The sequence below is a fragment of the Oryctolagus cuniculus genome, chromosome 5 (assembly GCF_051225735.1).
Source record: "Oryctolagus cuniculus isolate XC-2025 breed Fujian yellow rabbit chromosome 5, ASM5122573v1, whole genome shotgun sequence".
Taxonomy (NCBI): Eukaryota; Metazoa; Chordata; class Mammalia; order Lagomorpha; family Leporidae; genus Oryctolagus; species Oryctolagus cuniculus.
Window position 1 is genome coordinate 108,889,714 of NC_142871.1, and position 26,023 is coordinate 108,915,736.

General features: G+C 36.6%; 1 protein-coding gene across 7 annotated transcripts in view; it reads right to left on the reverse strand.

The window, feature by feature from the left end:
* The window catches only part of PHF3 (PHD finger protein 3), an 85,329-nt gene that overhangs the window by 8,501 nt on the left and 50,805 nt on the right, over positions 1 to 26,023 (reverse strand). For 5 of the 7 annotated variants that reach the window (XM_008263079.5, XM_008263082.5, XM_051854610.3 and 2 more), the window contains 9 exons: positions 23,471 to 25,247; positions 17,128 to 17,437; positions 13,164 to 13,347; positions 9,434 to 9,581; positions 9,196 to 9,352; positions 6,818 to 6,934; positions 6,113 to 6,244; positions 5,103 to 5,238; positions 409 to 604 (listed from right to left, as the gene is read on the reverse strand). In XM_008263079.5, coding sequence (XP_008261301.4) covers positions 409 to 604; positions 5,103 to 5,238; positions 6,113 to 6,244; positions 6,818 to 6,934; positions 9,196 to 9,352; positions 9,434 to 9,581; positions 13,164 to 13,347; positions 17,128 to 17,437; positions 23,471 to 25,247 — 3,157 coding nt within the window. The remainder of the gene's footprint in view (positions 1 to 408; positions 605 to 5,102; positions 5,239 to 6,112; positions 6,245 to 6,817; positions 6,935 to 9,195; positions 9,353 to 9,433; positions 9,582 to 13,163; positions 13,348 to 17,127; positions 17,438 to 23,470; positions 25,248 to 26,023) is intronic. The other 2 variants (XM_070074648.2, XM_070074647.2) reach the window with 1 other exon arrangement.

The following is a 26,023-nucleotide window of genomic DNA, read 5'->3' on the forward strand; positions in this document are numbered from 1 at the left end:
CTTCTAATTTAGCATGTCAAGAAGGCCAAACTATATAAGGGCTATTAAAACGGGTTTACAATTTCATTTCATAAAATTACATTTTACATTTCCATAATCAGGTTGTTACAAAGTCAGATGGATTGAGGTCCAGAAAAATACAAATAAATTTTCTCTAATAACACATACCCAACATGTTTGGACCCATATAATTAGATTTAAAGTCATTTCCCTTCAGATTCAAAGCTCTCAGCCATTCAAATAAACTTCCAGAATTTATTCTCTTATGGCAATTAGTTCAGAGTGCACAAAGTACAGTTATTTTCCCAAAAGAAAGATTCACAAGGAATACATTTTGTTTCTGAAGATTTCCAAGGACAATCTGGAAAACATCCATGATGACTATACAAATTATCAATGAAAACTTACCGAGGAGCAGGAGAGAATGTTGACTTTGGAGATTCCTGTTTTTCCTCTTCAAAGAATTCAGATGCCAAAATATTTGAAGTTGAAGACAATGCATCTGCTATACTTTCTGCTTCATTGTCTGAATGTTTACGAGCTACTCCAACAACCACTTTCACTTTTTTTGGAGAAAGATCATCTATAGGAGGTGCCATTCGACCTAAAGCCAGAGGACACCAAAATAAACTGTCTTAACTACAAATTTTGTATACTGGCCCATTTTCACTTACTGAAGTTATATAGTTTCCTAAATTTAACTGTTAAGAACACATACATTTCTGGAGTTATATCTAACTATTACCATTTCTCATAATGAGTTACAATACATGTATATGTCAATCAGCAGGAAATTTATCAGTATTCTTCCCACTGTCAGCCCTCTTCTACATGCAGGAACCTAAACTTAACTGAAATGCAATTCACAGCATACTGTGTAGGGTCCTACCTGCAATGTACCTTAATTTCCCTTTCAAATCATTTTACACATTATCTCCTAAATGCAAAACCCATGATAAATATAGTCTAGATGGCATTATTTTCTCTTATTGGATTAAGAAAAAGGATGTTGGGCCCAGCACTGTGGCATAGCAGGTAAAGCCGCACCTGCAGTGCCAGCATCCCATCTGGGTGCCGGTTCTAGTCCCAGCTGCTCCACTTCCAATCCAGCTCTCTGCTATGGCCTGAGAAAGCAATGGAAGATGGTCTAAGTCCTTGGGCCCCTGCACCCACGTGGGGGACCCAGAAGAAGCTCCTGGCTTTGGATCGGTGCAGTACTGGCCCTTGCAGCCATCTGGGGAGTGAGCCAGCAGATGGAAGACCCCTCTCTCCCTCTCTCTCTGCCTCTCTGTAACTCTACCTTTCATATAAATAAATATTTTTTAAAAATGTTAAATAATTCATGAATCTTGATATGAATGGAAGGGGAGAGGGAGTGGATAAGGGGAGGGTTGCGGGTTGGAGGGACGTTATGGGGGGGAAGCCACTGTAATCAATATTCTGTACTTTGGAAATTTATATTCATTAAATAAAAGTTAAAAAAATGTTAAATAATTCAGACTGAAAATTCATTTCTTCTTTAAAAAAAAAATTATTTACTTGCAAGGCAAGACTGACAGAGACAGATATCTTCCATCACCTGGTTCATTCTCCAAATGCCTGCAATAACAGCTACCCAGGCAGAATCCAAGTACTTGAGCCATCATCTGCTGCCTCCCAAGTGCATTATCAGGAAGCCAAATATGAAACATGTAGTAAGGACTCAAATTAGGCATTTCTGCTATGGATTCGCACATCCTGGGTAGAGCTGTTGAACCCACTGTACCACAGTGCTGGCCCTCAAGAAAAGATGCTTCTCCAAGGGTCTTGAGAAATAACTTGAAGAACTCAGTAAAACAAATCTGTATCCTATAGTAGCAGTTCATAACTACACATGCATAGAGCAATGCTACTTAATAAGACATAAAAAATATTAGTCAAGTTTAAAAAATGACACTGGTTTTTGACTATAGCCTCAAGAAAAAAATTCAAGCTTTCTGAAAATAGGTCAAGTCTAGTAGCATTTAATAAATATTCTTATATGCAACTGTTAAATTATCTGTGTGGATACATATGTGTATGTTTGTATTTTTTGTTATATGTATATCACTGGAAATAGTTTCACAACATCCTACTTAACATTATAAGTGTAATTCATAGTGATATTGTCTATTCTGTTTTAAAATCTGTCACTACTTATTAAACTAATTTCCCTACTACTGAGTCACAATCTGAAATTTGAAAAGCAATGGCTCGAATATATTTCAAAATGTGATCTCTAAATATGTCTTCAACCAAATCACATGCATTTTCAACCAAATCACATGCATTTTTCTTCATGAATTCAATTCAAATTTATGCCATTCCCAGTACCCAGAATGGCCATCCTCTCTTTTATTTACTTACTTGAGACACTGAGAAAGAGCACAGACATAGACTAGCTCTCACCTGCTGTTTCACACCCTCAAATGTCAGCAACAGCTAGAGCTAGGCAAGAATAAAGCTGGAAGCCAGGAACTCTATCCAGGTCTCCCATTGAGTGGAAGGATTACAGATACTTGAGCCATCACTACTGCCTCCCGGAATCTGCCTTAATAGGGAACTGGACTCAGGAGCTAGAGGTGAATACTAAACCCACATTCTGATGTACGATGCCAGAGTCATAAACAGCATTTTAACTGCAAAGCCAAATGCCCATCCTCCCCCTCTTTGTAGGCACACTTAACACGCCATGTATTAACTTAAGGTCCCTAGTCTAGACTAGGTCTTGTTTTCTTCTGCTGAAAATGATGTATTCATGGGCTCAGAAAAAACAGACAGATGGCCTAGAATTCCTGGAAGGACAACCACGAACAAAGCCAGATTATTATAATCCCTTGATCTGTAGATGACACTGTATACCAATAAGCATCAAGAACATGCAGAGAACCATGACCTCACCTAAAGAGCACAATATGATGCCAGAAACCAATCCTCTAGGAAACGAATTTTATAAATTCTCAGATGAAGATTTCAAAAGAGCTGTTTTAAGGAAACTCAATGAAATTCACGAACACAGAAAAATGATCCAATATTCTAAAAAAGAGATTTGATAGATGTAAGTAACTAAAAAAAATATCAAGCAGAAATCCTTCAACTGAAAAGTACATGAAGCGAAGTAAAAATGTGACAGAAGGCATCAATAGAATAGATCAAACAGAAGAGTCACTGAGCTCAAAGACAGGTTATTTGAAAAACACAGAGGAGAAAAGAAAAAAAAAGTAAGAAGAATGAAGAAAGCTTATGAGAACGAAGCCCAATAACATCCAAGTTATTGCGCTTCAAGGCAGACTCCAAAATGTCAAAGATTTAGAAAGTATAAGTCAAAGAAACTGTGACAGAAAACCTCCTAAACCTAGAGAAACATACAACTAGCCAGATACAGAAAGTCAAAGATCAAGTCAGTTTCAATCCAAACAAGTATACCCCAAGATATATCATAATCAAGCTCTACAAGGTTAAAGACAAAGATTATACAAAGCTTCAAGAGAAAAGAAGCAAATAACACATAAAGAGTCTTAACGTTCTTGACTACAGACTTATAAACAGAAACCTTATAGGCCAGAAGAGAGTGGAATGAGACTGTTACAGCACTATGAACATTCCCTAACAAATGAAAGCATCCTAAGTATCCATCTAAAGATGAATGAATAAAAAAGAAAAAATGTGGTATGTATCAAAGTCGATCCATGTGGGAGACCCAGAAGAAACTCTTGGCTCCTGGCTTCAGATGGGCCCAGCTCCAGCTGTTGCAGCCATCTGAGCAGTGAACCAGCAATGGAAGAATTCTCCCTCTCTGCCTCTGCCTCTCTGTAACTCTGCCTTTTAAATAAATAAATACATCTTCTATATATGTATGTATAATAGTAGTTACCAGAGACAGGGATGAAGTGAGGAGGAAAAGATAATGAAAAGTTGATGGAAGAATACTATGTTATAGCTAGATAAGAGTAAGAAGTTCTGGGGTCCTATTACACGGCAGATAAAAAGAATTAACAAGTAATGTTAAAGTACTATATATGTCTCTCTCAAAAACAAAACAAATAAAGCCTAGTAGATAGGATTTTGGATGTTTTCACAATTGTCAAAACTTGGAAGCAACCAAAAATGTCCTTTAGTAGGTAAATACATAAACTATGGTACATGCAGACAATGGAAAATTATGCAGCATAAGAAATGAGCAATCACTCTTTGAAAAGACATGATGGATTCTTTAATGTATATTACTGAGTCAAAGAAGCTAATCTGAAAATGTCACATTCTATATGATTCCAACTACATGGTATTCTGCAAAAGGCAAAACTCACAGACAGTATAGAGACCAGTGGTAACCAGATGTTAATGGGGTGGCAGGAAAAGGGATAAACAGCCAAAGCAGAGGGTAATTAGGGCAGCAAAAATACCGTCTATCAAACTGTAATGCTCGATCCATGACACAGTATACTTCTTTAAACGTGGGGAATGTACAACATCAAGAGTAAAACCCAAAGTAAACTAGCCAGTGTGGGTGATTATGATGTGTTAATATACGGTCACTGGTTTTAACAGCTGTTATCGCACTGGTGGGGGGAATTAAAAATGGGAGGATAATGCATACACGGGGCAAGAGGTATATGGGAAATCCCTTTCCCTTTCTCCTAATTTTGCTGGGAACATAAAATTTCTCTAAAAATATTTTAAAAATCATTTCTGATTTATTTTGATTTTGTTATACACAGTGAAATATGAATACTCTTACTCCTCACCTAGTAAATGATAGCACCATCACAACTGACCCAAATCTCTGATGTTTCTCCTAATGGTTAAATTCTTGGCATCTGATCCTGGCTAGGGTTGGTAAATTCAGCTCATATTCAAGTGGGCTTTAAAAAGCTCATAAAATAATCCTAGATAGTAAATCACACTACAGTATCAAACTACCTCAACCCTGGAAACTAGTCATAGGAAAACATGCAACTACTCAAAAAAGAGTGTATGGGTGCCTCAATACTGGGAAAACAAAACCTATATAAATTACAAATAGTACAGAAGAATCCCTCTTTCGCAATTAATGTAACATTTTACAAAGAAAAATTTCCAATTACCTATGCAAATTTTGCAGTTAAGATCAAAAAGATGCTGTCTGTGTTGACTAGTGGTATCTTTAGACATAGAGTCAATATCCTCCTTCTGTTTTTCAGATCCTTCTGGCTTCTCCAATGTCTTATTAGCTGCAGGTTCCTAACATAAGAAAAAGTAAAAATTAGCTTTAGCTGATAAAATCTGGTACCAAATATGAAAATCAATTAACATTTCACAATGACATTTTTTCCAAAATGAACTGTTTCTATCCAAAGCCTTTTTATTACAACTTCTTATAAACAAGAACAAAAACGGCTATCTATTAATTAAATAGATAAAATACAGCAAAAACTCATTTCTCATTCTTCAAGGTTTCTGATAAAATTTCGGATTATCTCCTAGGTGATAAATGAAATTAAGAAAAGCTGTGGCCGGCGCCGTGGCTCACTAGGCTAATCCTCCGCCTGCGGCGCCGGCACCCGGTCGGGGTGCCGGATTCTGTCCCGGTTGCTCCTCTTCCAGTCCAGCTCTCTGCTGTAGCCTGAGAGGGCAGTGGAGGATGACGCAAGTGCTTGGGCCCTGCACCCCATGGGAGACCAGGAAGAAGCACCTGGCTCCTGGCTTCGGATCGGTGCAGCGCGCCAGCCGTAGTGGCCATTTGAGGGGTGAACCAGCGGAAGGAAGACCTTTCTCTGTCTCTTTCTCACTAACTCTGCCTGTCCAAAAAAAAAGAAAAAGAAAAGAAAAGCTGTGCCAGCTATCAAATTAGTTTTCCTGTAAAGAATCTACAGATTTTTTTAAGTCTTCCAAGAATCAAATAAGTGAAAGCACCTCTACAACCTACACTGAAGTGAACGTAATTCATTCTGTATTCCAAACATTCCCACACACACACACACCCCCGGAACCAATAAAGTAGGCTACTGTAAAGTAAGTAAGCTTTTATAAATTCTTCTTCCTACCTTAAGAACATCATGCAAGTCTGAAGTTTCATGTTTTGAACTATAAAATGTAGCTTATCTCTTATCTTTACCTGAATCTCCATGGCTGCTTCCTGTTCTTTCATTGGAGCATCACTCTCAATTTCTATTTCTCCTTTATGAGTTATTTTTGTAATTGGTCGTCTTTCTACTTCTCTCTGCTCTTTTTCAATCATCTCTATGGTCTAACAAGAAATATTTTACAAGAAATATTTTACAAGAAATATTTAAAATATACATTTCAAAACATATCCTTCATTCCCCCACAACAGCAGCTTCCTCAAACACCGAAACTATTCTGGTAGTCCCCTACTAGCTGTCTCCTGAGTGAGCCTGCTTAGTGACAATGATAATTAAAAACTGAACAGTCTCAGAAACAAAACAAAACTTGAGCAATTATAGCAAGATATAGTAAAGGCAGCTGGGAGTAGAACTAAATACAGCAGGTGTAGATGTGTAGATGGGTCTGCTCATTTATCTCATCTTAAGTGCAAATCATCTTTTAAAGAAAGAAACTGGATTCATGGCCTCAAGAAAGCAAGCTGATGAAGGCACAGTTTCAGTGCAGAAAAGAGGCATGTGCTTATTTGAAACAGAAACCAATAAAAACAACAGAATTACAAGAATGCAGAAGAAGAAGCAGCACGGGGCAGAAAAACTGTTACTGTGCATTCTCTGTTGAATTGCCTCTGTATAACTTTTCCCCTATGCCAGAAAAAAAAATTTTGATAATCAACACTATTTATACATTATCTTACATGTCTGTTTTCTCTTCGTCGCCAAGCAGCTAACTCTTTAGAAGCTAATTCTTCTGGATTCATTCTTATAAGATGATCAGGGGTTACCTCTCCTTTCAGTACTTTTTTAAATAATATCTGGAAGGATTCAAAATTGTGAAAAAAGGAGACAACCATTTAATAAAAAGAGGAGCTACTGAACTGAAACTTGTAATAAGTGTATAATTTTAAAGCCTGATTTATAAATATTTAATGATTTATACATTATCACTATATAGAAAATAAATAACAGCTTTGTATTCTAGGAATTTATGTAAGGCAGCAAAACATTCATTTCATATAAAAATCAACCCATAATGGTTAAGCATATATAGTGGAACCATTATAATACCTACCCCAAAATTGTATTAAGTGTACCCAGGAACACAAGCTAACCACCATAATAACCAATCTATAGCACAGCAAGGTATTGGATAAAGGGGCTTTATTCAATGTAATGTCTTCCATATTAAGACTGTACATGTTTAAATCCTAATAGACTTGGAAAGGACTCCAGAGCAAAGAACCAGCTGCAAGAAAGACACCTAAAGGAAACAAGCCTTCATTTAATTACTAAAGACAAATGTTCATATTATATAATTCAAGAAGTATCTGATTCCTTTGAACATGGTGGCTATTTGCCCAACACAGATTCCCCTTAAGTAGCTGTAGCACTTTAAGAAAATACCTCAAGTCACTTTCATTTATTCATCAGTGTATATGAGGGGCTGGTTCCAGCATCCACCTCAGAAATCAAAATCTGCAGATGTTAAAGTACCTTAAATAAAATGACATACATCGGGGCCGGCACTGTGCTGTAAAAGATTAAGCCACCTGCAGGGCCAGCATCCCATATAGGTGCTGGTTCAAGTCCCAGCGGCAACACTTCCAATCCAGCTTCCTGCTAAGTGCCTATGAAGGCAGCAGAATATGGCCTGAGTGCATGGACCCCTGCCACCCAAGTAGGAGACATGGACGAAGCTCTAGGCTTCTGGCTTTGGACTGGCCCAGCCCAGGCTATTGTGGCAATTTAGGAAGTAAACCAACAGATGGAAGAAATCTCTCTCTCTCCTTTTCTCTTTCAAATAAATAAACAAATATTTAAAAAAAAAAAAAAAAAAGTGGGGATGAACATACATTGTATTTGCATGTAAGCCAGCACCTCCTCCCATATACTTAAATTATCTCTAGACTACTTGTAACACAATGTAAATATTATATAGATAGTTGTTACACTGTATTGTTTAGGTAAGTAATTTTTTTGTTTGTTTGAGTAACTGTAATCCAAGATTGTTTGAATCTGCAGATTTGGAAACCAAGTATACAGTGGGTTGACAACACTGCAGCCAATACCTTTAAACAAATTTATATCACTTATGTGGACATAGGTACATGTCACACAAAGAGATCAATCATTGTTCTGAACACTTAAAATTTTCATTAGCATCACTTTTGCTTAGTGTGTCACTAACACTGACATACATTCACACATTTTTAGGTTTCTTAAGTCCCAAGCTAGAATTCCCAACAAGAGACTAAAGGTTCGATTAATGTTTACTCCATGGCGAAAAGATATTTAGCACTAAAGTTATATTTATTTTTTAAAGATATTTTTATTTGAAAGGCCGAGTGACAGAGAGAGGTAGGCACAAAGAAATCTTCCATCTGGTGGATCACGCTCTAAATGCCCACAACAGCTGGGGCTAGGCCAGGACTAAGCAAGAGCTAGGAACTCCACTGGCATCTCCCATACAGATGGGAGAAATTCCAATACTTGAGCCATTATCTACTGTCTCCCATGTGCATTAACAGGAAACGAGGAGAGAAGTGCAGAGTAGCCAGGACTTGAATCAGGCACTCAAAAATAGGATGCAGATATCCTAAGAGGTGGCTTAACTCACTGTGTCACAACAGCAGCCCCAAAATTCTATTTAATTAAGCAAAAATATTTTAAGGTAATTCTAAACCAAATGTATTGTCTTTTAAGCAGTGCAACTCTATTTTCAGGATTAAACTACTAGTGGTAATACACTACGATGAATTTTAGCTTAACAGACTTTTTGAAGAATAAGTATGAATTAATTTTTTAATAAGCTGGGTTATATAAGCAACAGGAAAGAAATCACATAAATTAACACTTGTTTAGTCTTTTATTATAGACTCACTGCATAAACTTTATACAGAGTTCAAAATTCAGTTCAGTGGCAAAAGGACTTTATTAAAATTACATGTCCTAAACAAAGAGGTAATTCTAGTCTCTTATTAATAAATTATAGGTATATTATATTACTATCTTCAATCTCTATGTATTCAGGAAAATGGGAAATATAAAAATCTACAGATGTAAATGAAACACTTACATTGTTTTTAGGATCTTTCAGATTGAACATCAAACTTCTATATTTGTTCTTATATTTAGCATCTGTGTCCCGAAAGAAAGAGAAAAGCTCTTTTTCAATTTTTGTAGCAACTTTAGCTGCCTTTTCCTCTGGCACCTTCAAATTTGAGTCTGTAAGTCTTAAAATTAGAACAATTCGATTATTTCTCAAACAAAGAAATGAGTAGTATTCAATATTCTCCAATAATGATATGTGTTACCTTTTCATAAGAATGTCTTTGAGAGAATGTCTGACACTTTGTCTGATCTGATCCGCAGAAGGCTTGGAAGTGGTAGCAGCAGGGGGATGCACATTAGCCACTCCTTTTTCCACTTTCTTCTTCTTTATCTCTTGCTTCTCATGAGTACCTAATTTAAATAAATATCAAAACTTGTTAGTTTTTTAAAATTTCCTTTTTACTGAATAATGTTAAGTTTATAAATAATAATTGAGTAATTACAAGTCCCCATTTATAAATAAGATTAAATAATAATGAGAGAAAGACATTAATTGACCTGACTTGGTCCTAACATAGATTAACTAAAATGTCACCTTTACCCCATAACAAGGTACATTTATTGTGCTAAGAATATTTTTAATGTTTAAGGACACAGAAATTCTAACGTGGTTTGATCATCACACATTGAATACATGTACAGAATTACCACTATACCCCATAAATATGTACAATTTTAAAAAGAAAAATAAGATCAGAACCCGCAGTCATATTGAAATAATCGGTTTTTTAATTTTTTTTTTTATTTATTTTTTTGACAGGCAGAGTGGACAGTGAGAGAGAGAGAGACAGAGAGAAAGGTATTCCTTTGCCGTTGGTTCACCCTCCAATGGCTGCTGCAGCCGACGCACTGCGGCCAGCGCACTGCACTGATCCAATGGCAGGAGCCAGGTGCTTCTCCTGGTCTCCCATGGGGTGCAGGGCCCAAGGACTTGGGCCATCCTCCACTGCACTCCCTGGCCACAGCAGAGAGCTGGCCTGGAAGAGGGGCAACCGGGACAGAATCCGGCGCCCCAACCGGGACTAGAACCCGGTGTGCCAGCGCCGCAAGGCAGAGGATTAGCCTAGTGAGCCACGGCGCCAGCCTGAAATACTTGTGACACTGACATTTTATTTAACTATTGCCTAAAAATACATATACTCCTTTCGTAAGTTAAATAATGGCCTTCAGAGCTAGTTATTTTTACATATACACATAAACTTTTTTAAAAAGCTTTTTAGAAAATTTGATCTGAACTGATTAGGTAAGCAAATAATTTAATAAACTTATTAATACCCCAAAATCGATGTATCTCTTGCTTTTAGTGGTATTTGGTATTATTGATTTAAGTTTTTCAAATATTTTTCATTTGATTATACTAATTCCCACACATCTTCAAAATATCAATGTCAAACATCCCCGTACTTCTGATGTATTCAACTATCCAGTAATTCTAGAATTGCCTCTTCAACAATTCTTTAATATATCATTTATAACACTTTTGTCCTCACTTTTCCACACAGTCAATGAAGACAAGCCCAGCACTATAACCACTTTTTTTTTTTTTTGGACAGGCAGAGTGGACAGTGAGAGAGAGAGACAGAGAGAAAGGTCTTCCTTTGCCGTTGGTTCACCCTCCAATGGCCGCCGCGCTAAGGCTGGCACATCGCGCTGCTCCGAAGCCAAGAGCAATACTTATCCTGGTCTCCCATGCGGGTGCAGGGCCCAAGTACTTGGGCCATCCTCCACTGCACTCCCTGGCCACAGCAGAGAGCTGGCCTGGAAGAGGGGCAACCGGGACAGAATCCGGCGCCCCGACCGGGACTAGAACCCGGTGTGCCGGCGCGGCAAGGTGGAGGATTAGCCTAGTGAGCCGTGGCGCCGGCCTATAACCACTTCTTTACACACTTACACCTTTATTCTCTCTGTCCTTTAAACATTCATGTTGACAAAAACACAACCCTGGTGAAAGCAATGTGTATCCTTCATTCAAATAGGATTCAAATGGTTAAAAGAAATTGGTCCAAAGTAAGCACTGGAACCAGATTTCATTTTCATTTTATAACCAAAAAGATTCAGTAGTTAACTCAAACCTTTCTGCCTGGATTTCAGTTAATTTGCTCTCCAACATTTCAAGATATTTCATACTTTTTCTATCTTCTCAAACCAACAATTCCTGCTTCTCAATTCAAACCTGAATTAGTTTGTTCACTTCATATTTCACTGAGAAAACAAAAATGTCATCTAATACATCTTCCTATTATCAAATCCAACGTACCTGAATCAATTCTCCCTCCTACCACATATAATCTTCCTTACCTTTACAATGGAAGAGCTCCTTTCTGTGACAAACCTCTCTCCAAGTGAAGTGATTTCAGACTTCAACTATAACACCAACCTCCTATACTCCTACATCATCTTCCTCTTTCTCTCTGTTTTCCTCCACGACCCCAGCTCTCTCCTGGGTCACTCCCAATAGTCTTACAAATGTGTTATAATATCTCCTTAACTTAACTCCTCATCCAGATACAGCTACCACACGATTTCCGTTTCCATAAACAGCAGAATTCCTTCAAAGAGTTAAATGTAATAAATGCCTTCAGATCCTTACCTTGCCATTTGTCCATATGCTACTCCAGTTGGTTTTCATCCCCCCTACTCACCAAAACAAGTCTAGTCAATAAGGTCACCAATCTCCTCTGTGCTAAATCAAAGGCTTAACAACCAGTGAGCATCTTATTAGATGTCCAGACATTTGAAACAATTACTGAAACTTCACCTAGCTTCCAAGCCACCATACTCTCTCAGTTCTCCTGTTTCTTCATAGGCCATCTCTTAAGCCTCCTCTTCCCAATTCTAAATTCCTATGCTCCCCAAAGGGCTCTGCTTCTGCAGGAATCATTATGGAACTTTGTAGCTGTTCATATCAAGATCCATGATTTTTAATAACAATGATAAATCTCAAATTTATATAGAAGCCTCAAAAGGATTCTCTCAGTCCCAAATTCATCAGCCAGAGTATCACTCAAATATCTCCATCTGGATGTCTCATGTTTGAATTTTCCTCCCCAAACTGTTTTCTTTTCCACCTCAATAAATGTCACCAATTTTTTATCTAATCAATCTCTAAAATTCTCTATTACCTACCTATACCAATTACATCAGCAAATTCTATTAATGCTACTAAAAAATACATCCTGTATCTAATCACTTCTCACCACCTTTACCGTACTGTTGATCAGTTATCATCATTTCTTTCCTAAGGTAGTGCTTCAGACTCCTACTAAATCTACTCTTTATCTCCTGCCCTCTTACAGGCGAACTGCCACAGAGCAACGAGAGATCTAGAAAATCTTCTAAAAACTTCTCCTAATAATCAAAATAAAACAAAACTCTGCCATAGTCCCAAAGGTACTACTAAATTTTCTCAACTTATCTTCTATCACCATTCCATCCCTCTGCAGGTCACTCTTCCAGTCACCTGCAGTGGCTTTCTTGTTGTTCAAATGCCAAGCTTACTTCTCTCTGAAGCCTTCAGATTTGCTGTGCTCCCTACCCAGCCTCTCCTCCAAAGAATCTTGATAGCACTTCCAATCCCACAAGTTACTTCCTCCATCCATCTAAACCAGAAGCTAACCACACTTTCCCCAACTGTTGACTCTTCTACCCCATTATTCCACTTCTTCTTCATGGGCTGTAAAATACCAGATCATTTGCTTGCCAGCTTATTGTCTATATGCCTTCTCCCACTAGTATTGAAGTACCATGAGGAAGTTCACTAGTGCATGCCCTGAATTTAGAGGAATAGTTTTTAACTAAAAGGCCAATCACCTAAACTAAATGTATTGCCATTAAAATGCTATGCTTTTTAAATTTTTCTAATATACAACTAATCTGTACATGAAACAAGATGTAAATATTTAAGTTTACAACAACTTCCAAGAATCTCACTACCTGGTTTTGAAGTTTTTTCTCCTGTGCATATAACAGTGGTAGATTCTTTTGGTATTTTTTCACTTTTCTCTTCTGAGGATCTTCGAGGCAAAACTGGTTGTCCCATCTTTCGAAGAGGAGTTAGCTGCCACTTTTTTATTTCATTATCTCGACAATCTGATGAATTTTTGCCTTCACCAGACTCCTAGGAAAAATACTTTAATTCATGAAAATGAAAAATACTAAATAATCATTAAATACCAAGTGATAGGATAAGTGATAGGATATGGACAAAAAATTTATTATTGTTACAACCTATAATGTCAACAAACTTTTCATTCTTTAGCCCAGTAGACATTTAAGTGGATTTTTTAAAAGGTACACAAAAGTAAGTCTTGATGGGGCCGGCACTGTGGCATAGCAGGTAAAGTTGCCACCTATGGGGCAGTTCAAGCCCCAGCTGCTCCACTTCTCATCCAGCTCCCTGCTAATGTTCCTGGGAAAGCAGCAGAGGATGGCTCAAGTGCTTAGGTGCCTGCAACCCCGTGGGAGACCCAAAAGAAGCTCCTGGCTCCTGGCTTCAGACAAGCCCAGCTCCAGCCATTGCAGCCATATGGATGGACGATCAGCGGATGGACGATCTCTGTCTCTCTATATATAATTCTGCCCTTCAAATAAAATAAATCTTTTAAAATAAAAATTCTTGATTAGCTGTAAAAAGATTCATCCTTTTATTAAAAATCCCTTTATTGAGCATCTATTTTTCTGCAAAACACACAGAGCTTACGAAGTAGAAATAAAGGACATGGACAGCATGTTCCCAATAAAACCTGATATAATAAGAGTTTTGTTAGCTGTTATGAAATCAGAAAAAGAAAGGAGAAACAAGGAGAAATACATTTTTTCACTATATAAGAAAAATGAAAGTATATTTATCTATAGTAAGTATATCAAGTTCTCAATAGGCAACTTTAACTTCCATGAGATAGAATAAACCATTAGGGTATCTGCTCCTCTAATCCTAATTAGAACTCACAAAGAATTACTAGTAAAACTACCATTCTGAAACCCTCAGGAGAAATTAATCACATCATGTATTTAACATGCTTGAAAAGAGAGCTGAAACAATGCTGTGTATAGGCAGAAATAGGAAGGGTCTTCAAAAAGCTCATAGTGGAGCTGGCATTGTGCACAGTGGCTTAGGCCACTGCCTGCCAATGCCCACATCCCATATGGGCGCTGACTCAAGTCCTGGCTGCTCCACTTCTGATCCAGCTCCCTGCTAACATGCCCAGGAAAGCAGTAGAGGATGGCACAGGTACTTGTGGCCATGCCAACCATGTGGGAGACCCAGATGGAGCTCTAGGCTCCTGGCTTCAGCATGGCCCAACACTGGCTGTTGCATATTTGGGGAGTGAATTAACGGATAGAGGATCTCTGTGTGTCTTCCACTTTTTCTGTAACTCTGCCTTCCAAATAAATAAATAAATCTTTAAAAAAAAAAAAAAAAAAAGTTGTTGTTCATGGGGAAAATGTGTATTATGAAAAACTATGCATGAATTTCAAGTTTTTTGCACTAAAATAAGCATATCTTTCAATTCTATTTTCCCATGACATGCTTTTTTTTGGACAGGCAGAGTGGACAGTGAGAGAAAGAGAGAGAGAGACAGAGAGAAAGGTCTTCCTTTTTCCGTTGGTTCACCCTCCAATGGCCACCGTGGCTGGCGCGCTGCTGCCAGCGCATCGCACTGATCCGAAGCCAGAAGCAAGGTGCTTCTCCTGGTCTCCCTTGCATGTGCAGGACCCAAGCACTTGGGCCATCCTCCACTGCACTCCCGGGCCACAGCAGAGAGCTGGCCTGGAAGAGGGGCAACCGGGACAGAATCCTGGCGCCCCGACCAGGACTAGAACCCGGTGTGCCAGAGCCACAAGGCGGAGGATTAGCCTAGTGAGCCGTGGCGCCGGCATGACATGCTTTTTGAAATACTCTTGTATAATCATACATTTTAAGACAAAATACATGAAAAGGAAAAGAGTTTCTCCAAATTAGAAATTTTCTGATTTCTTTAACTTCCGTTTCATTTCCCCTAGACCAGGAATATACCTCAATATGTTATACCCGTAACACCACAACTGGCATACAATAGAAACTTAAATTGTTCAATATAAAAATGTAGGGAGTAGGGGATAGGCATTTACTGCTATGGCTAACACACTGCTTGGGATGCCTGGGTTCAAATGCCAGTTCCAATTCTGATTCCAATTATCTGTTTATACATTCTTGGAGGCAAATTATGGGCCAACTGTTTAGGTCCCAGTCATGTTGTCAGAGTTCCAAGTTCCTGGCTTTGGCCTGCCCCAACCCTGGCCATTGATGGTATCTGGGGGAGTGAACCAGCAGATGGGAGATCAATCTCTACCTGTCTCTAACTTTCAAATAAATAAAACATAAATGAGCAATGTGTTAGAAAATAAAAACCTGGGGGTAGGAAGTGACATTTGAAATGCAGACTCTCTAAACTAACAGCAGACAAGTGTAAAGAGAATTCAAGAGTTCACCATCAAAAAGAAAAGGATCACTTGAATGGCACACACATTTATTACTAAATCAGACTAACCTTAATTCCTTTCCTGATACAGAGACTAGACAGTTTCACAAAACATTAACAATGTTTTATAATGTCTTAAAATGGAGATAACTCAGCTAAGTAATATATTTCTAAATGCCAACAGGTTGTACACATGAGGTACTGAATAATAATCATTAAAGATAAACAAAAGTCCTCAAAGATATGCTATAAACTGTTTCCAACTGGACTTTTAGGTGAACAGTATCAATTACTTTGATGCTAAACATATCAAACTGCAAAGCAATAGTAAATATCATAAAGAAAGAAGCTGTTTTACAAAAAGCCTTAGAAGACAATGTTGGATGTGTTAAGGATTTGGCAAACTGGAACTTAATTCAGATTTCCCAAACAAATAGTATCAAAGGAACTGTGGTTGTAAAAAGGGAAGATTTTTGGAGAAAAGATGCTCATGTTCTTCATTCTGAATTACCACCCTTAGTTTTAATAGGGAGGCTTTAGCAAACTGAAGTTTTCAGGGATGTAAATTCCAACTCAAACTTAACAACCCCACGACAATACTGCTTAAAATGGAAGATGTGTCCCCTCACAATGAGTTTCAAATAGAAACTACATCATCACTTTCTAAAAATATTACACAGCATACTAATAGGATGGCTGGTCTAAGAGATTTCCAAGGTTCCTTCCAACTCAAATGAATTTTTGGCTCTTCAATGACTGTACTTGCCTATTATCAACATTTGCTGCCACTAGCAGTCTTATAAAAGAATAAATCAACAATCAGAAAAATGCTAATAATGAAAGAGAAAAAAGGAAAAAAATTAATCAGATAAAATGTGTCCTTCATACATTAATTCCAATTTAATTTAATCTTTATGTGGTGTTATGCTATTTCTATTTAGAAAATTTTTTCAGATGATAGTTTAAAATGTAAGAGAAAACTAACACACTTTTAAGCATCCAAAGTTAAAAAAAAATTACTGATTTAAAGCAAATATGGAGGTAAACAGAAAATAACTCTTCTGTATGAAAACAATGCTGAACAGCTAAAGAACTGGTTGATATTTATGGACTGAAAAACTTTTCAAGAAAAATTCAGCAATCACAATTTACACTTAAGACCCAAGATCATACACATATCCTACAACAGAAAATTCAAGTATCAGACTAGACTAGAAACAGTACAAAAGAGAGAAATAAAACAGATATCCTAACAACATTACTACCTAGTTCCACCATTATACTTAGAAACCTGTAAAAAATCTGTTCACTCTTAGGGAGAAAATTAATTTGAAAATGTGTATTAGAATACCAAAACCTAAAGAGAAACTTCAAAATTCCCAGTCCATTCATACAAAGCACTTCAATAACAAATAACACATTAACGAAAGGCTTACCCGTTTTAAAATTTTGACCTTGTGCTTCACTGTATCATCTATACATTTGCTTTTGTCATTTGTTGTTGTGTGCTTTGATAACCCAAGTTTTTCACATTCCATTGTTCTATCTTCACTATGGACTTCAACCGTAGTCTGGGTTTCCAAAATATCTGGATCTAGTATTTCAGTCTTTTTATCTTCTTCAGCACAACATTTTACACATACATATTCTTTGTCTTCCTCTGCCATTTGTTGTGCTTGAGTCAGACTTAAGCCAACACAATCACCATGAAACCAGTCATCACATCTCCCACAGCCAACCATAAACCTGAAATAAATAAAATAATTAAATAACAAAAAAAAAAAACCTGCTATATTCCTTAAACTACCAGTTTCAAAAGGCATTTAAATGTATTTTTAATATTTGGCTGAGATTTTTGCGTATTTTCCACCTTTACCTATTCCCCTTGTTCAACACAGAGCAAGTTTTCAAAGAATATCCAGGGAGCACTGTGGCGAAGGGAGTAAAACCACTGCCTACAATGCCGGCATCCCATGTGGGTGCCAGTTCAAGTCCCGGCTGCTCCACTTCCGATCCAGCTTTCTGCTATGGCCTGGGAAAGCAGTAGAAGTCTTTGGGGCCCTGCACCTGCATGGGAGACCTGGAAGAAGCTTCTGGCTTTGGATCAGTGCAGCCATCTAGGGAGTAAACTAGGAGATGGAACACTCCTCCCACTCCCTCTGCCTCTAACTCTGTCTTTCAAATAAATAAATCTTTAAAAAATATTCAGTGAATATGGAACTCTTACGATTTTAAATATTTCCCCTTTAGTGTGAACATAAAAATACTTGAGGAAAACAACAAAAAACCAGGATGAAAAAAAAAAGGAAAACTGACCTGTGACAGTACAGACCGTAAGAAAAAGTGAAATGAACAATATATTTCAGTGATAAAGGTGGTAAAAGCTCTGTGATAAATACATTTCAGCAGTTAGATCCGTATTACCAGACCTGAAATCATCCATAAATTTGGGAAGTGTTTATCTAACAAATGGTTTTAAATAACAAAAAGGAGCTAATAGCAACAAAAATGTTACTCAGTAACTACATAATGGAGCCTCAAAAACTATTTCTCATTACCACCTTAACTATGTAACTTAAGCTCAAAATAGTCTGATTCACATAACTGCACTGATTCAAGTGAAGAACTTTTTTACGCATTTTTTAGTATAAAGGACTTCCTTACTAATGACTGTTTTAGATAATAAATTTGTCTTCCCAAATACTGATATCCTGTAACACGGAGATTTTTAATATAGAGCTTAGATTTTTAATTCCTAATCTCATTATGAAAATTTTGTTTACTGCATTTCAAATAATAACCTCTCTAACCAACAGGAAAATCCAAGGACATGAGACGTAAGACTTCCAAAGCTTCTATTTTAAAATTTTAAAAAAGAATCTGATATTACTTTTGAACAAAACTGCAAATCAGATATAAATATATAAAATCAGATATATATATATACATATATATATAAACAGCAATTTAGGTGAGAAATTGTAATTACATATTCCTCAACCCAGTATTAGGAAAGCTACAAAGCTCACTTCATATAATCATGTGTAACATTTTCCTTCTCCCTTTTTATGACAATTCACAGTATGCTTGAAAGGTTTAGAAGGATTTAGGTATGTTCTTCAGTGACTTTTTAGAAGAGTTTGTGCAGATTTTGGGTAATAAGACATCACTAAACTGTCAATTTCTTTTAAAAATGTACACTCCAATAGAAAGGAGGATTCTAAAAGTAATATACTGGATGGTTTTGGCCAGCTCAGTATACCACAGGTCCTCTTTTAAATTAGAACACTAAGACTCAACCCTTACAAGGGCATTTTTAAAAATCATGCCATCTAAACACTCAACAGCAACCCTTCTTTGTTCCCTTGGTGTTCTACTGTGTACCAAACCACTGAAACCAAGGAGACTTGACTTCTTCACATCTTTATGTAGAATGTTTTACATACCATTCTTTACCCTACTGCAATGTCTGGACTAGCTTTATTCAGGCAAATTCTCACCACCCCACCACCCCACCAATGAATCATTTGGTTTGGAAAAACAAAAATAAGACCCAGGGCTTTAGATTCACAAGCAAAGTAAGAAAACTCTCAAACAGTATAGTACTTGTTTGCAAGAGTATGTTCCTCTAGGTTTGGGAGGTTTGGTGGGTCCATAATATTTCAAAGGTTAAGATGCTCTAGACAACATGAAACAGAAAACTTTTCTGAATATGTACCTGAAAGTTTTTCCATTTCATGTTGCGTAGTTACCTGAAAGTGTTATTTCCTGAAAGCAGCTACCTACTATGAACATCTTTTATACACAAATAAAGGTGATTTCCTTTCACTTCCATTATATAAGCTATATCGTGATTTCTTCAAAATCTGGAAGAGTTTCATTAAAATATATCTTAAAAGCCTCCATACTATGCTTTTATCCCAACTCCGTATCTAAACATCAAATTTTATAAGAAACATATTAAGGAATTCTCAAATTTTATTTGACTTATTTAAGGAAGGGCAGTTGTATGATCAGAAAATTCATGAAGCCTCACTTTAAGTTTACTTTGGAAATGTCTCCCTGAAATGAGGCTCTGGAAAGCCAATCTCTAGTGTGATCTAGATAAACCTCAACAGTTCAGAGTCTATGTCTAAAATGCAGTTAATAAAATTTTGAGAAATGCAAAAAGACACATTGATAAAAGTAATTTCCACTCATCCGAGTGGAAAATAAAATTCACTTTAAAATGAAATTACTCAAAATTGGATATGCATTGTTTTTTGTCTGGAACTTAGAAGTACTATAGACTTTTAAACCATATTTCAGGATATATTTTCTTCCCTTTTCAAGCTACTGCTCTGTTTTAAAGTGCAGTGAGGGAGGGAATATGAAGGGAGAGACAGGGTGATAGCCAATAATTATTCTCCCATTTTCTGCCCTGTCCTTAAATTTGATTATCAAAGGAGAAATAACTTTAGACTGTAAGCCAGATGTTAGATCTTTTACTACTAAATTAATGTGTGGCATATGGTTCTTGATCAAGTCAGCATCAGTTACCTGAAGAGTTCAGCAATATTTATACTGTGTTCTTATGTTATTTTGTTCATAAACAATCTTAGATTAAAAAACTAAATTCAAACAATTTATTGTAAGATAATTAAAAACAAATATAAAAATCTAATCTTTATTCTTATCTTTTTGGCATAAGCCAAAGCATTCTTAGAAAATTTTCAAGTATCTTTGGAGGTACTAGAGGCAACACTGGGAACATTCAAGGATGGAAGGATTCTACACCGCATTAACAGTTTTATTTTTTTTTCTTGTAACTAGTAATCGACAGAAAATTACTTGTCCAAAGAGCTTTTTAAATCCTGAGAAAAATCAGATCCATTATGCTAGAAGAAAATTCCTTTCTCAGAAGTCAGTCTTCTTATATAAAGTTATGAATCCATTTTGCCACGGAGATTTTTTTGTTTGGTTTGACACCTCATCTGATGTACTTATCCTCTACAGCTGAGGTCAAAAAAATGTAACACAAGGTAAACACACAGGCATCTTTTGGAAAAGTGGGTAAACAGAAATCACACAGTAAATGCTATAAAAAGACTAGGACTTTTCTTTCCAAAATGCCAGTTGGTTTATGTTTAAGACAAATTCAAAAGTTCTATCAATTTAAAAATAAACAGGATTAAACCACATGGTTCTAAAAAATAATATATTTATGGTATAAGACTACAACAGAAAAGTAACTGGAAGCACCCTCCCCCCCCCCCCGCCAAAAAAAAATCAGCATAATGTGAAAACTCTTAGGGTTGGTATCTCCTGTCTTTAGGACATATATAGAAATTGTCCATGGTCAAATACCACATCTAGCTGTGTCATGAATAAATATATGTATTACAAAAAAAATGTCCAACTGGAAGTACACACAAAAAGGCTATCCCAATTGTAGTATGTGTAGTATGTTGAAGAGTTAAAATAGTCTTTACAGAAGCAAAGCTATCCCAAGTACTACAGAAAATGTCAGTTTAACAAATACTATTCACTGTGTCTGGTTCATGAAATCCAAGTGTCAAAATTATCTTCAAATATACCATTCCTAATACATTCATATTTCTTTAAAATAGGAAAATTACACGCTGTGTAACAGATACATTTTTTGAGTAAACTCAATATATGAAAAAAACAATGCATCAAAGTAGTGTGAGTCAGTAAATATGTAAAGAAAATGTAATTACTTAGGCTTCTTTATTCACAAAATTAAAATAATCAGAAATGTTGCTTCAAAAATTGTTTCCAATGTTGATATATATTATCCAGATCAATTACATAAGGTGAGCCCCCAATTCCTACATCTAAGCTATTTTCCAGACTGGCAAAAAAAAAAAAAAAAAAAAACCACACACAACTATCGACTTTTATGCAGTAGATCCAAAAGGCAGCATTTGATTAAAGAAAAAGAACTGAGACTAATACCTAACCTTAAGGAAAATTATTGATGTTAATGAAATAGCAATCAATATTAAAGTGCCTGGCAAAACTCTTGAAGACTAAGCCACTAGAACTTCACAAGTTTATCACAAACAACAACAACAAAAAGCTATATAATAACCTACTTAAGTCAACTGCCAACTCTATGCCAAACTCTGTTTTAGAGACTCATTTTCTGTAGCTCTTTGCCTTCAAATTAAAAAAAAAAATGCTTAAAAAAACTCATTAGGCTTCCATTCAACTTCTCTGACTACATAACAGTATGAAGACTAAGACTGACAAACTGGCTGGTTTAATTCTCTCAGATGTGATAAACAGCAGATTCATTAAAAAAAAGTCTGAATAAAGTGTTTTAAGTTAATAAATAAGGAGTGTAAGTATAAATGTAGCACTGTATTCAAACAAGCCCCAACTTTAAAAATCTGAAGTATGAGGCTGGGGACAGGATTGTGGCATAGCACCTAAAAGCCACCACCTACACTGGCATCCCATATGGGCACTGGTTCAAGTTCTGGCTGCTCCACTTCTGATACAGCTCCCTGCAAATGGCCTGAGTGCTTGGGCCCCTGCCTTCCATGTGGGAGACCAGGATGAAGCCCAACCATGGCTTTTGTAGCCATCTGAGGATCACACAAGTATATGGAAAAATCTCTTTCAAATAAATCTTAAAAAAAAAACTGAAATATATTCTGATATAAAGTAACCCGACAATAAAAGTGGAAAACAGAATGAATCACAAATGAAGAAATCCTTTGAAATAACTTATTTTACAGAAAAGCTCCAGCATTCTCCTCCTACTCTCCCCCAATCCTCTCCTCCGCACCAAAATAATGTATTAAACACATTTTACTAATCTGCTTTTCCCTAAAGAGTTTCACTTTTATGTAATGTCATTCTAACATCTACTCTAGTGAGTATGAATAGAAATATATTACAGTATACAAGTTATAATGTTTTTTATCATAACAGCATTGACAGAAGTTCCAATAGCAATTGTGAACACTTGTTCAGGATAATCTTGTAGCTGCAAACTTCACTTTGTTTTTCTTGTTTTCTTTCTCCTTTTCTTAAAAACTTAGTAAATAAAAAATACATGAGGGGGTCAAAAAACTGAAAACACTAAATCTTAAAAAAGAATGATGAAAAGCAGGCTAAAAATCACCTGTAATTTCTTTTAATTGACCAAAAAATTCTTAAAACCACAGAAGCATTCAAAAAATACGTATTTTCACTCTACTTATGTTACATACAAAATTCACCTGGGTAATCTAACAGTGGGTTTTGCTATCAAATTTTACTCTAAGGTCAACTGTTGATATTATGAAATGATAGCAGGTCTTAATATGCTTAAGTTTACACCCAAAAAAAAAAAAAACTTCAAAAATAGGATTTCCATTATAACCTTCACACTTTATTACTAGTTCTTCTCAAGCCAAATAAAATGATATATCACAGACCCAAAGCAACATTAACAATGTTCTGATTAACAGAAAATTTTTGGTTTTCTTTATCAGATCCAAGGAGTTCCAAGGACTAAGTTACATTCTCTAACTTGTTACAATGACAAAATAGTTCCCTAAGTATCACTGGTGGGTCAGCCTATTCTCTTTAAAATGTTTTAGGACATATTTGTAAACTCAGTGGCTCCATCTTTCTTATCTTATCCAGGGTTGATCAGGCCCTTTTATTATTTCTGGAAGTCTTTGTATATTAAATAATTCATTTCTAGTATCAACCCTATTCCAAAACAGTAATTCTTCTTTAAATGTACATAACATCCATATATACACACCCACACACACACACCTGTTGCCATGTGGTTTTTTGCAAAACCCACACTGCTTGCTGGGAGTCCACATATATTTGCTTTCAAATGAGGAGCTATGTTCTGAGCCTTCTCTTTTTACAGTGGCTATGTTGTCCGGAATGAACAACGGTGGTTCATCCAAAGAAAAACTTTTACTGCTTCTTCTTTGGCGGGGTTGTAGGTTCTTCTCAGGCCTTTTCAGTTTCAGTTTATCCTCCTCCTTACAATGCTCAATGCCTGGATGTTCAGGCTCTTCCTTTACTTGACTATTGGTTTTTATCCCTGGGGGCTGCTGCTGAGGCTTATGGCACTGTTTCTGGCTGGAATGTAATAAATGTCCAGTTTGTGCAGGATGATGAGGTTCTTTAGAGCAACTAGGGTGACCATGAAGCTTATCACTCAAAGAATGAGTTAAGGGTTTAGAAGCTGGTACTAAATTTTGATCCTGTGATGTTTTTTTCAACACAGAATGAGCTTGGTTTTTCACAGACTTAATCCCAGAATTACAACTCTGAATCTTTGAATCCTTTTCAATTTTTTTCCTCACTTTTACTGGCCTATGAAAATTTGGCTGCGATTCCAGTTCATCAGCACTTCGTTTCACACTTTTAACATTAATTTTAGTTTTGTTATGCATGACTTCATGCTTTGCTGCACCAATTTTCTTAGGAGTATCTGTGGTCATATTTTGCTTAGAATGAATTACGGGTTTTGTATGTTTGGATTTTACATTTTTTGCCTCTAAGCAAGAAATACTACCTGATTGACTGTTTTTATCATCCTGAATACTTGTTGTTTCTTGGGACTCTGCTCTCACACATTCAATAATATTTAACTCTTTTGAATTCTGGTCAGGTGTGTTACAAATGGTATTGTCTAAAATATTCCTTTCTGATTCAAAAGCACCAGTATCAACCATCTCTAAATCTGATTTATTAAATTCAGTGTCCTGCAATGGCTTGGACTCTGCATCTTCACAATAACCCAATGGTTCCATTTTCTTTCTTTCTAGGGAGTCTGCAGCTTTATCAGCAACATCCAAGGTATTATGCAACTCCAAATTACATCCAGTTACTTCATTCACCGAACTAGACAAAGCTACAAGGTTCTTTTCTGTTTCATTTGGATTTGCGCAAGTAACATCACTAGAAATATCAGAAGATGTAGGTTCCTTAATAGTTTGGTCATCTTCATGAGATAATTTTACTGTCTCCTTTGATTCTTGTTCAACTTCTCCTGTTGCCCTCATTTCTTCAACAACAGTGTCATCTATTTTATCTGAAATGGAATCACTGGGGTCATGTTCTTCTTTATCAGAAAACTTAAACAATGTGCTATTAACAGTCTTGTCTTTACTTTCCAACACATCTTCACTTTTCTGTTCTTCAGTATTCACACAGGTCTCTGAAAGTAGTGGACAATTTAGTTCATGAGATGGCACACTTGTTTCTCCCTGATTATTGCACTTATGCTTAGAATCTAATCCAGCTTCATCCTTCATTTCAAGACAAGATGACACTGAAGAATGACTTGAAGACACTGATACTTCTGGTACTACTTCAACTTGTCCAATATGTCGGTTGCTCCTTCTGTTTTCCTTATGGTACTCAGGTTTCAGCGATGTACAAACTTCCTCTTTAATCTGACACCTTTCTGATTGTTTCACCCCTGCTTTAGGGGCAAGCACAGTCTTCCCGGATGCTTTTTTTGAGCTAGTTAAAGGTGCTGCACTTGAACGCTTGGCAATAGTGCTTTGTCGCAAACTTCTTACTTGTTCTATCACAGGGGAAAAAAATAAATAAAAATAACTTAGCTATTTCATCATGTGTTTTTATTTCAAACAATTTAGAATGTATCACTCCTTTACTCTCAGCTATAAAGTTAATTGGTTCATTTCAATGCAAATGTATTCAGTAGTTATTCACAATGGTGATTATATAAACATTAATATATATTTTATAAATATATATAATTTTACATTTATAAAGGGGCTTCAGAAAGTTCATGAAGGGGCCGGCACTGTAGCGCAGCTGGTTAACACCCTGGCTTGAAGCGCCGGCATCCCATATGGGCGCCGGTTCCAGTCCCAGCTGCTCCACTTTCAATCCAGCTCTCTGCTATGGCCTGAGAAAACAGTGGAAGGTGACCTAAGTCCTTGGGCCCCTGAACCCATATGGGAGACCCGGAAGAGGCTCCTGGCTCCGGATCAGGGCAGCTCTGGACATTGAGACCAATTGGGGAGTGAACCATCGGATAGAAGACCTCCCTCTCACTCGCTCGCTCTCTCTCTGCCTCTCCTCTGTGTAGCTCTTCCAAATAAATAAATCTTAAAAAAAAAAAATTCATGGAAAAATGCATGTTATCTTTTAATTCCATTTTCTCATGAACTCTTTGAAGCCCCTCATAGATATTACATTATATGCTTGTCAAAGTGTGAGGTATATGGAGAACCTCCTTTAAAATTCAGATTGATTGATATTATACCTTACTACAAGAAATGTTCTCATCAAACTGTCTTTCCGTAAAAAAGTAAACTATACATAAAATGAGCT